Genomic DNA, 11,449 nt, shown 5'->3' with positions numbered 1-11,449 from the left:
CCAATTGCTAAAAATACGTTTTTTTAGTATAAAAAATATGATATAAAAAGACGGCTTGTCACGCTTTTGAGTTGAAACCTTAGTTCTTTTAACACAGGGATAAATTAAAGTAACCGAAAACCTTTCAGGGACCATTTGGCTTACTGGGGATGTAATGTAATAAAAAATATCTAAAAAAATACATTTGAATACGGCTGTATTCACAATTATTCTAAAACATGCAGTGGAATCTTACTTTGATTAATTGCAGAACTCAATGATCTTACTCAAAACATCTTTGAAAGTACCTTTAACCATGTGAACAGTGCCAGGGTGAGTGAAAGGCTCATCTTTAAGAATTAAAACTTTTTCGCGTAAATAAAATTTTCACAAAGATACACACATGTGTACACATGTACATATATATNTATATATAATTTATGTCACTCGCTTTAGTCACGTAAGCGTGAGATGTGTGACCAGGTGTTTCGCACTCTTTTTTTATCTTCAATTTTATATGTAGTATGTACAAAATTCCTGTTAAGTATATAGATTCTATTGGTACTGCATTATTAATAATAAACTACTTATATAATGTTTTAGTAGATTTAAATAAAAATGATACTTTTAAGTAAATAGCGAGTTACCATGGCATGTCGCCATCTACCCACATTTGCTGAAGTGCTTCGTATTTTACACAAGGACCTAATTCGCCTTAGTCCTTATTAAAGTAGATATCTACTTGTCCAGTTGAATCTTTGACACAGTTTATATACGTGAATTGGACGTAAACCAAATTAATAAGAACTTAATCCGTATTTATTAAGTAGTTACTAATTACGTTCAAAAGAACTGTAAAACAACTCACAAGAAGTTTAAAAAATTCCACTTTAATAACGCAAAAAATTTATACAAAGTTACAAATATGCAACATTTCTTGAAAAACTTATCCACTTAATTAAAAAAATCTATAGCCTTGCAAAAATAAAGACATTTTTTATTTACTTAACATTTTTGTAGGCAGTATGCTAACATTTGCACATAAAGAATATTCGTTTGTATAAGTACATTGTATAACATCCCAAATATTTTCTACATATATACGTACTTAAACGACAACAGTATAACGTAAATATGCAAGTTTAGTATTCTATAAGTACAGACGCTTAAACAATTTCTGAATATAATTAAGTTACGTAATAAATTAAAGCCTGAAAAAAGATATTGGCGCATTCATATCACCTCATTGTTCTCATCTTATGTAAAACGGGTGGCATAAGATGTTTTAATATTTTCGGCATGTGTTGCATCTTCTCCATGATGTGACGAGGAATACTGTCTGAATCTCTATAATTGGACATACGTCCATCAGGATACTGGTATCGGATATGATGTTTCCCATCAACCCAAAGTTGAGAACCATCGGTAAACCGGACCCGTACTTCCCCGTTTGACAACTGCGTGGCAGTGCCTATACCGGGAATAGACACTTGACGGTCTTTGTCACTCCCCCGCGAAGACAGGGATGAATCCTTTTTCGAACTCGACTGGACATTTGTTACCGAAGCAGCAAAAGAAGGCTAAAAATATTTTTTACATAAAATTGGAAGTGTTAAAAAAATAAGAGAGAAGGTGCAATAATATTTTTTAAAAACAATTGTACAAAACCAAGACTAAGATAATTGAAAAATAAACTTAATACTTACCATTTTTTGTTGAATACTGTTTTCCTTTCCAATAGATGGAGATGAATTAGGTCTTCGACCCACAATTATAGGGAAATTGTTCCCTGATAATTTCGATAAAGTCTTCTCCAGCAATATGCAATGCTCTTTAGCTTGATTCGCGTGATTCCAGAGAAGATCCATTCCTCCTGACAAATCAAGACAGTCTTTGGTATCTTTAAGTGTAAGACATTCTCCCTTACCGTCCATTATGACAGTACCTTCGGTTGATGACTGCGTCACTTTTCCACCTGTTAGCAGATAAGTTGAAAAATAAATATACTAAACAAGTTCTATTCAATGCCAATATGGCATTTTCAAGTTGACGTATAGTTTGATACACTTTAAAAACCAATTACACTTAATATTGGTTTCCTTTACCTTCATAAAAACAGGCTTCAAAATCGACCAAGCTCTCCATCAGCAAGCATTTTGCCTTGTCCGTGTAATAAGTAACTTTTGGCGTTTTGGCTTTAACAAGTTCGACAAATTTCGCGGCGTAACTGTACTTCTTCCAGTGCTTTTCAGGTAAGTTTTCAATACTGTAAATTTGATCGCTCCCATGTAAAGGCAAAGGAGGTGGTTTAGTAGAAGGTGGTACCCCTTTACCGTCTCCTGGTTCATACAATACAATCCTTAAACCGTCTGGCGAAATTCGACACACTTCGCAAACAACATCGGTCTTCATTACACCACGCTTCTTTATAAATTCTATGCACACTTCACCATTATCTGAGATAGTTAAAATGGCGTTTTTTGTCTGATGCCTCGTCGGTAACAACCGATAAGAAGAAATTGGCGTGAAAGGACATGACGCTCGTTTCCTCCCCACAGAAACGTTTGTATTATCAGAAACTGTTTCTTTAGACTTTTCTGGACATTGAAAATTCTCTTGAGGACACCTATTAGCATTCTGATTACACTGTTGGGGATGATGATGGACAGAAATCAGTGAACAACAACACACGGAGGTAACACGAGAGTTACCAATTTCTGAAACGTAGCAATGTCCACTCTCTTTTTGAGGAAAACAGTTACTGTTACTTAAAGAGTATAAGTTTGGATTTGACCCGTTTTGATTACGAGCTACACAGTGATCCGAAAATTGTTTAGATTGTAAACTGGTGACATTGAAATTCTGACCTGAACACATCTTTACAGAATGAATACAATCGCTACTAGAATATCGAGGGTAAGAATTTAAAGGAAGTTGATATTTTTGCAAGGCACCGTCACTGTAAGCGCTGTCTTTTCTGCTGGACATTGTATGAATACCACTATCATGAGAACGTGAAGAGATGTCTCTGAAAGTCTAAAAGATAAAAAATATTATATTGAAAATTTAGTAATAAAACAGTAACAGACTTACTGTATGAATTTTAAGAAAGGGATGATCCAAAATTTGGTCTAATTTCAATCGATCTCTAGGATTCTTCTGCAAAAGAGCGTTTATCAAGTCTTTGGCTTCAATAGAAAGATGACTTGGTAATTGATAATTTGCCATTACAACCCTCGTCAATGTACTTTTGACTGCATGAGTGTCAAAAGGTGGAGAGCCAACTAAAAGTGTGTACAAAAGGCAACCAAGGCCCCAAAGATCTGCTTCTAAACCATGTGAACCTCTAGAAGCTACTTCAGGAGAAATGAAGTTTGGAGTACCACACATTGTCATATGCTTCTCATCAGGCCTGGCTAGCTGAGTGGCCAAACCAAAATCAGCAATTTTCTGAAAAAAATAAATATAATAAGTATAAATGTGAGTTTCAAATAAAATTAAAAATAGGAAACAGAGAAAGAGTTACATGACACAATAGTGATTTTAGCCTTAGACTAATGAGAGGAAGGCTATTGATAAAATATACCTACAGTGCTTTTACACATACCACTTGCATATCCTTAGTTAGAAGCAGATTTGATAATGAAATATCTCTATGAAGAATATTATGTGAGTGTAAGTATCTCATTCCTTCCACAACCTGTCTCATTATATGACTCGCTTCAGCCTCTGATAAAACCTGATAAAAGATAATGGTACTAGACAAATAAAAATTTATTTACATTTAAATTTTACTTTACCTCATTAGTTCTTCGCTTTAAATATTGTTGCAGCTCTCCATTATGACAAAGTTCTAATACTAAATATACATAATTAGCATCTTCAAAAAAACAAAACAATTCCAATATAGAAGGGTGCTTTAGCCTAGAATGTATAGAAACTTCTTGCCTGACACGACTTACCATATTTGCTGCTTCCATTAATTGTTTATCAATCTGAAAGCAACATATTTTTGTCATACGTTATATACAAATGTAACATGAATGGATATTAAATAAATTACCATTTTTATTGCAACTTCAACCCCGTTGGTCAAACATAGTGCTTTGTAAACTGTTGCAAAGCCTCCTTTTCCTAATAAGTTGTGAACTTCATAGTCCTAAAAAATGTAAAAATTTAACTTACCAAATAAACAAATTCCAAAACATTTAAATTAACCTCAATCCTTTCACTGAAAGAAGTCATTTTTCTTAATCGTTAGTTTTCCACAAGTATCACTTAAATAAAAACTAGTAGATATAACCACTCATCTATTCATAATTATAAACGGTTTTATCAACAAACGTGTAAATAATATTTAATTAAAATTTATAAAAATGTAAACAAGCTACATTTCTGGGCCTTGTTACTTTGTTTATTAATTTGATTTTAACGGTCGCTGCAACGATACCATTACCAATCGTACAGGTATCCTATAAAGTATTTCTTTTTAATTATGCAAATTTCTAATAGAGGTCTTTTTATACTTACTCCTTGGTTATGTAGACGTAAATAGCAAGCTGCTAAATGGGTTGCAGAACGGTGTGCTCCATATTTGCATATTAATTTGATGAATGTTGAATTTTCAATTGCGTCTGAATAATTGTGAATAATCATTATTTAACCCTTTTTTATTAACTTTTATTAAAATAAACTACAATTAATGTTCTTACAGAATAGATCAATGTATATTGCAACTGTATTTCTGTTTATAAAAAGTTTAGATTATCTCTAGTGAAAAATCTTTTTTGCCATAAATAAATAATTTGCACTTTATTTCAAACTGGCACATATACCACTTAGTACACCCTGACGTGCTTATATCATAAATTTAAATTGACCTGAATCACTATATAGGGAGAAATTATGCGGATTGAAATATGAAGATTCATTTTAAAGGATTCCAAATTATGATTCGCTACCTTTGATTTCGCAAAAACATATTTTTGTCAAAACACATGTCACTTTATGACAGCCTGTCGCACGTATATCATTCAAATTAAAATTTCATTGAATCACTGTAGAGAGCGAAATTTCGCGCGTAAAAATCGGAAATTGACAAAAGAATCCTAAATTATGAATCCATTTACTTCGATTTCACTTTACGACACTCGTCGTTACTCAGTAAATACATTGATTTAAGATTTTTGAAAAAATTTGCTATTAACTCACTGAAATTCAAATATTTTCTAATGATAAGGAAAGAAATTATCCTCTTTCCTTGTAAGAAGAGAAATGAGTAAAATTTATCATGGACTTCCCACAGAGTCAGGAAGGCGAGAATGACGAAGTATTAAAGTTATTTTTGTATACTTAACTGTTATAAAGAAGTTTAAAATTAAATTTAAAAAGAATCTTCTTATTTAGACTATGCTGTAAGTTTCTTTGCACATTGTGTTGCCTAGTCTGCTATAATATAAACCAATTAATTATGACCTAGTAAGACACCCTTTAATCGAGGACATATGGAAACTGAGCCATGGAATTTAATATCATTTTCAACTGAAAAACTTTAATACAGTTTAAAATTATGGTTAATAACTAATTTGTGTAATTAATATTATGATATTCAATTATTTATTTTGATGTTTAGGTACTTTTGACTTCTTGAATTTTCTTTTTCATAATCCTGGACGAATTATCCTATACCGTGTTGACTTGTTTGTTCTTGCTTATCATGACCTGTTCTAAATATAGTTTCTGTGATACTAAAGCAAGTTTTTTTTAGTGGATAATCACTTAAAGTTTATCAATTTGGATTTCGAATGTCATTTTTGCAAGTAATAATATCACAAGTGAAACTATATTTCGTTGGGATTTGAAACATGACATTAAATTTATTTATTATTTATTTGCCATTCTGTATGCTACAATACATTATTATCACTTCTCAAAAGTTTGCAAAATGCGATCCATCTCCATATAATTTTATGAGAGCATTTTTTATGTTTAAGTTATTATTTTGTATGGTTTAGCAAAATTTATGCCAGAAACTACCTGTCCAACATGGCACACGAAAACTCTTCATACCATGAAATGTTACATACCTTTTCACATAATTATCATTTCTACAAGCATAATCAATAATTTTCAATAATTTCCTGAAGTTGATGTTATTGTTCAACAGGTTGAAAAATCAGTTGCGCCTTTTTATGTTTAAAATTTTTACGTTATTTCGGGTTTTAACAATGAAAGATGCTTAACTTTAAATTGCTGCCAAAAACTGTCACCAGTACGTTATTTCTCACACATATCTATACAACAAACTAAACTTTTGGAACCATCAAAATCATTGTTTAACATTTTTAAGTAATTTTCGAGTCTTAACAATGAAAATTGCTTCATATTAAATTGTAATCCAAAACTGCTTTTAGTGCGTTACACACTTCTCACGCATTTCTGCATTACATTCACCTTTTGGAATCGTCAAAATCATTGCTCAACAAGTAGAAAAATAAGTCGCGCATTTTTATGATTAACATTTTTAAGTAATTTTCGAGTCTTAACCATGAAATTGGCTTTATATTAAATTATAGTCCAAAACTGCTGCTAGTACGTTACTTCTTATGCTGTTCTATATTACATTCACCTTTTAGAACCATCAAAACCATTGTTAAAGGGACCGAAAATCCAGTTACACTTTTTTATGTTTACATATTATTTTTATGTAATTTTCGGGTCTTAACAATGAAATTTGCTTTATATTGAACTGTAGTCCAATACTGCTGCCGATGCGTTACTTCTCACGCATTTCTGCATTACATTTACCTTTTGGAACCGTCAAAATCATTGTTCAACAAATAGAAAAATAAGTTGCGCTCTTTTATTATTAACATTTTTCGTAATTTTCAAGTCTTAACCATGAAATTTGTTTTATATTAAATTATAGTCCACAATTGCTGTTAGTGCGTTACTTTACTTAAACAATTTGTCGAAGATTCGATTGTGCGTTTTTATTATGTTTATCATTTTTGTGTAATTTTTGCTCTTAAATAATGTAATTTGAGAATATTGGAGCTTTACTGTTCGAGCGTACTATCTATCTTTTTCTCTCCGAATGCTCACTTCCTCTATGTGAACAGTAAAACAACTCTTGTCATTGCTGAATTAATAAACCAATTCAAAACTGGAACATATTTTTAGTTTTGATGAAATTCGACTACTAAAATTGTTGTATATTTTTATTTATCAGGTAAAATTCTAATTTTTGTTCCAAACTAAACTTAAGCAGTGATATCGTACTAATGATCTTTTGTTTCATTTTAGTGTATGTTTAGGAATTAGATACATACGAATCCATTTCCTTTTCTTGATAGTCTCTGCTGGTTTATTAGTATTATAGTCCTTACACTTTATTTACATTTTTAGTTTATCAATTAAAATAGAAATTGATTTGTGTGTTAAGATTAAAATTAAATAATGGTACGACTTTAATTATCCATTCATTATTTTCTACTATTTCTTAGAAATTCAATGATGGAAGTGGATATCCTTTTCATGTTGGCTCCAACAGGTGTCTAAGGATGTGTCCTTGCAGTTTATGTAACATTTTTGTTTATTACTACAAGTTAAAATTGTTGTACCTGTTACAGTGTCAAACGTAAAAAAATGGTATCATATTTATTAAATACCCATTCCTTCTTTCAGTTTAGTGCATTTTTTGAAAATACGCGTTAGCAAGTCGAATTCATTTGAATATAATTTTTTGCTGGTTTATTAGAATTTTAATCCTTACAGTTTTTTTACTCTATAGTTTTTTAGTAAAGATTGAATTTTAAATTTGTTGTTTTAGTTCGAAAGCTCTCCGCACTACGGTCGTCGATTGCGCCAGCAGTCTTTTAGTTCTGCCTCTGCTGGTCGTATTTTCACATACGTTACAGACTGGAAAATTCCATTGCTGTATACTATCTTCGAGTGTTAAAATACTTATGTGAAATTATTTTGGAAAATTGCAATTTTAGGCAATTCAGGCAGCGAAAATGTGGTGAAATCGAAAGCGAAGTATGTGGTGATATCAATATATACGTTTGATAACGAAGCGTAAACATTTTACTCGTTATAAAAAAAGTTGTTAATAAAAACATCATCTACTGTTATCAAAATAGACGGTGTTACTCATCGATTAAACCAATGCAATATTTTGTGTAATGTGGAACATTTTTTACAAGTTCCCAATAAGGAATTAAAACTGCTTTCCGGTGAGTTTTTGTCATTTAGTTTGTTCTCAAAATTTCGGTGATTAGGGTAGAGTAGGGTAAAGTTTTTCTCTTTGTAAGGTACTCCTTTTAAGTTATTTTTAAACTATTTAGCTATAATTTTAAGTATATTAATTCAGCTTATATGAAATAGGAAATTCTGATTGTTTTGTTGTTTACGTAATTTTTCCTTTTTAATAGTAAAATTTGCTATAATATAAACCGCAGTCAAAAACAGTTGCCAATAAGTCATTTGTCACATATCTCTACATAACTTTTACTTTTTGGAACCATCGAAATAAATGTTTAACAAGTCGAAAATTCAGTTGTGCGTTTTTATGTGTAGTATTCTTGAATAGTCTTTAGTTGTTAAAAAGGAAATTTACTTCATTTAAATTTCAGTTTAAAACCGTTATGCGTACGTTACTTCTCATACATTTCTACATAATTTTCACCATTTGGAACCGTGAAAATCACTTTTCAACTATTCGAAAATTCTGTTACGCTTTTTTGTTTGAAATTTTTTTGTAATTTTCGGGTTTTAATAATGATATTTGGATTATTTTAAATTGCAGTCTAAAACTGTTGCCAGTACGTTATTTCTTACAAATTCTACAAAGCTTTTACCTTTTTGAGCCATTTCCATCAGTGTTTAACAAATCGAAAATTCAGTGGGTCTTCTTTACATTACTTGAACATTTTTACGTAACTTTTGGGTTTTAAGAATGAAATTTGCTGTATTATAAATTGCAGTCTAAAACTGTTACCATAACTTTCGCTTTTTTGTATCATTTAAATCATTGTTTAACAGGTCGAAAGTTCAGTTGCGTTTTTTTATGTTTGTGTAATTTTCGCCCTTAAGCAATGAAATTTGAGAATATTGTGTAGTTTTACTATTCGAGCGTACTATCCATCTTTTTCACAACAACAGTACAACATCTCTGGTTTTGTTATATTATTGCACCAATTTAAAATTTATGTTTAACATTTTTACGTAATCATCAATTGTTAACAATGAACTTTGTTTTTTTAAATTTCACTCTAATACTAGTAGTATATGTATAGCGGTTCTGGATCGTAGTGGGGATGATTATTTTTGGTATTATTATCTCCTTTCTGCGCATGCGCGGGGTGTGGCTTGTATATTTTTATTTCTGATTGGTTGTTTTTTTGAGAGGTGGCGTGGCTTGTGATATCTTTCGACCAATGAGTGTTCGTTCTTTTGGATAGGAGTGAAGGTAAGACCGTATATGGTATTATTTTTCGAGGGGGCGTGGCTTCTGATATCTTTCGACCAATGAGCGTTCGTTCTTTTGGATAGGAGTGGGGGTATGACCGTATATGGTATTATTTTTCGAGGGGGCATGGTTTGTGATATCTTTCGACCAATGAGCGTTCGTTCTTTTGGATAGGAGTGGGGGTATGACAATATATGGTATTATTTTTCCGTTATGAGCCAGCGGGGGTGTGGTTTGTGTGTGTATTCTTGTTTTCTGATTGGTAACATGATGTCGTCCTCGTGGGGAAAATGACTGCTGCGGCGGTAGCGCCGACCATAGCTGAGGTGTGAAATATGAATATGTGTGATAAGTGATAATGATTGTACTATTTGTTTTTTTTTTCCTGGTGTTTCTCTTTTTAAATTAAATACTTTGGCAACTTATTTTACGCGCAGTAACGGCTCCATAACTAACGTTATCTATTTTTTTTAAAATTGTTTATATACAGCATTTGAGATCTTATCTGCTTTGTGTTTGCGATTATAGTAAATTAAATTAAACTTTAGCTTTCATTTAGATTATAATATTTTTTATTTACATATAGGTATAATAGAAAGTAGTGTGGGGTCTTATAAAATCAAAAATTATAGAAACTGACTATTGTTGTTGTAGTATCCCATGTCGTTAGGTTAGGTTACATTTGCGATTCGCCGCCGACGATGATATCCTCCTCCTCGTCATCCACAAAAATTTTATCGTCGTGGTTGTTTTCAGAATCCTGTATAGATCGCATCGGATTTAGTAGTTCATTTTCTTGTTGTTGTTGTTGTTGTTGTTTTGCTTGTTTGTCCTTAAACTCTATACATTTTATTAATTCAAGGTTATATATCTTCCCCTTTTGTCCATGATTTATAATACATAAGTAGACGTAGATAATTCCAACAACTGTCTGTCGTCTAAACCGTTGTAGCGTTCAGGTAGAAACAGTCGCTTATCGCCATCTAATTCAGCAAGCACCCGTTCACCGTATTTACTTGTAAATCGAGTCATTTTAGTTATTAAATAACCCTTTCCCTGTTCCATACTATTCAAATTTAAGAAATTGTACGCACCGAAAGAATTGAATGCTTGTATTAGAGACACCTGATTCTTCCTTCTATTGTTTGTATGGCTCGTTGAGGCTTTCGCCTTAGACGATACAGCCAGTTTCCTAGTCTTAGTCGTTGTGGAGGTCATGGTAGGTTTCTTTTCCATTTTGATTTTGATATTCAAACGGCAACCTCTATCAATACAAATAATATTAAATGCTTACTAGATGTAAAGTTGAGTCGGATGTGATTTAAGCTTGAAATTTGAGTCTTTTATACTGATATAACCTGATAGACTTTTGGAACGAGAAACACACGTGCGCCTAAGGTGTCATTCATGAAGAAAACAAATGGTGATTATAATTTGTTTAGTTTTGGAACGAGAAACACGTGCGCCTAAGGTGTCATTCATGAAGAAAACAAATGGTGATTATAATTTGTTTTTATAATTAACAACAAAGGTCGATAAGCAGATCCGTTTGACGTCAATAATTTTTTGTATAAAAAAGACTCATACCGGGTGTTAGATCGTTTTATTTCTTCCTGCGATATCATACAATGTATTCGCATCTAGTAATAATATGTCTATTAAATAAACTGTTTGCTCGTATATATTAAAATGTATATCGCTTATTTGCGCGTTTACTTTTCCAATCAAAGAAAGTATACAAATCATCCTGTCTCACCCTATCTTAGTTTCTTCTCACGAGATCATACATCGCGAATATAAAAGCTCCAACGAAGGATCGCTTCGAGCAAAAATGAATCTATCCGAGTGGCTGCGTGGGCGCCTTCCCGCAGATTGGCCTGTAAGTTCATTTATTTTTAATTTTTTTTTAAATTTTTTATTTATTTTGTATTGAGTCACTTTTTTAATTTATAATCCTTATCTTTTAGGCATTTTGCATAGTATTTCCGGGCAGTGGGG

The 11,449-nt window shown here is 31.9% G+C and overlaps 2 protein-coding genes across 8 annotated transcripts in view; one reads left to right on the top strand and one right to left on the bottom strand.

The window, feature by feature from the left end:
* Nucleotides 1-853: 853 nt before the first annotated feature.
* On the bottom strand, nucleotides 854-4,397 carry LOC108732849 (serine/threonine-protein kinase PLK4). Of its 2 annotated transcripts, XM_018463834.1 has the most exons (8): nucleotides 4,198-4,397; nucleotides 4,043-4,138; nucleotides 3,780-3,974; nucleotides 3,587-3,718; nucleotides 3,073-3,429; nucleotides 2,085-3,015; nucleotides 1,686-1,954; nucleotides 854-1,559 (listed from the first exon to the last, which is right to left on the bottom strand). In XM_018463834.1, the coding sequence occupies exons 1-8, from the start codon at nucleotides 4,222-4,224 to the stop codon at nucleotides 1,218-1,220; spliced, it is 2,349 nt and encodes a 782-aa protein (XP_018319336.1). In that variant the 5' UTR covers nucleotides 4,225-4,397; the 3' UTR covers nucleotides 854-1,217. The 2 variants fall into 2 exon arrangements, with proteins under 2 accessions (XP_018319336.1, XP_018319337.1); XM_018463835.1 differs by lacking the exons at nucleotides 3,780-3,974; nucleotides 4,043-4,138; nucleotides 4,198-4,397 and having other exon boundaries at nucleotides 3,570-3,659.
* Nucleotides 4,398-7,614: 3,217 nt separating this feature from the next.
* The window catches only part of LOC108732836, an 18,035-nt gene continuing 14,200 nt past the window's right edge, over nucleotides 7,615-11,449 (top strand). Inside the window, exons 1-3 of one of the 6 annotated variants that reach the window (XR_003231523.1) lie at nucleotides 7,615-7,629; nucleotides 7,811-8,216; nucleotides 11,218-11,330. The gene's annotated coding sequence lies outside the window, so the exon portion shown is untranslated. The other 5 variants (XR_001937149.1, XR_001937148.2, XR_003231524.1 and 2 more) reach the window with 5 other exon arrangements.

This window comes from Agrilus planipennis, unplaced genomic scaffold (assembly GCF_000699045.2).
Source record: "Agrilus planipennis isolate EAB-ADULT unplaced genomic scaffold, Apla_2.0 scaffold68, whole genome shotgun sequence".
NCBI classification, from domain to species: domain Eukaryota; kingdom Metazoa; phylum Arthropoda; class Insecta; order Coleoptera; family Buprestidae; genus Agrilus; species Agrilus planipennis.
The sequence above is the reverse complement of the archived record's forward strand: the minus strand, read 5'-3'. Positions and strand labels throughout refer to the sequence as shown.

What these genes read in the sequence shown, in the direction of transcription:
- LOC108732849 (XM_018463834.1), bottom strand. Translation starts at nt 4,224, where the DNA reads ATGACTTCTTTCAGTGAAAGGATTGAG. An exon ending in TTGAAGTTGCAATAAAAATG is followed by an intron (nt 3,975 to 4,042) that starts GTAATTTATTTA and finishes TGTTGCTTTCAG; the next exon opens with ATTGATAAACAATTAATGGA. An exon ending in CCTTTCTTAAAATTCATACA is followed by an intron (nt 3,016 to 3,072) that starts GTAAGTCTGTTA and finishes TTTATCTTTTAG; the next exon opens with ACTTTCAGAGACATCTCTTC.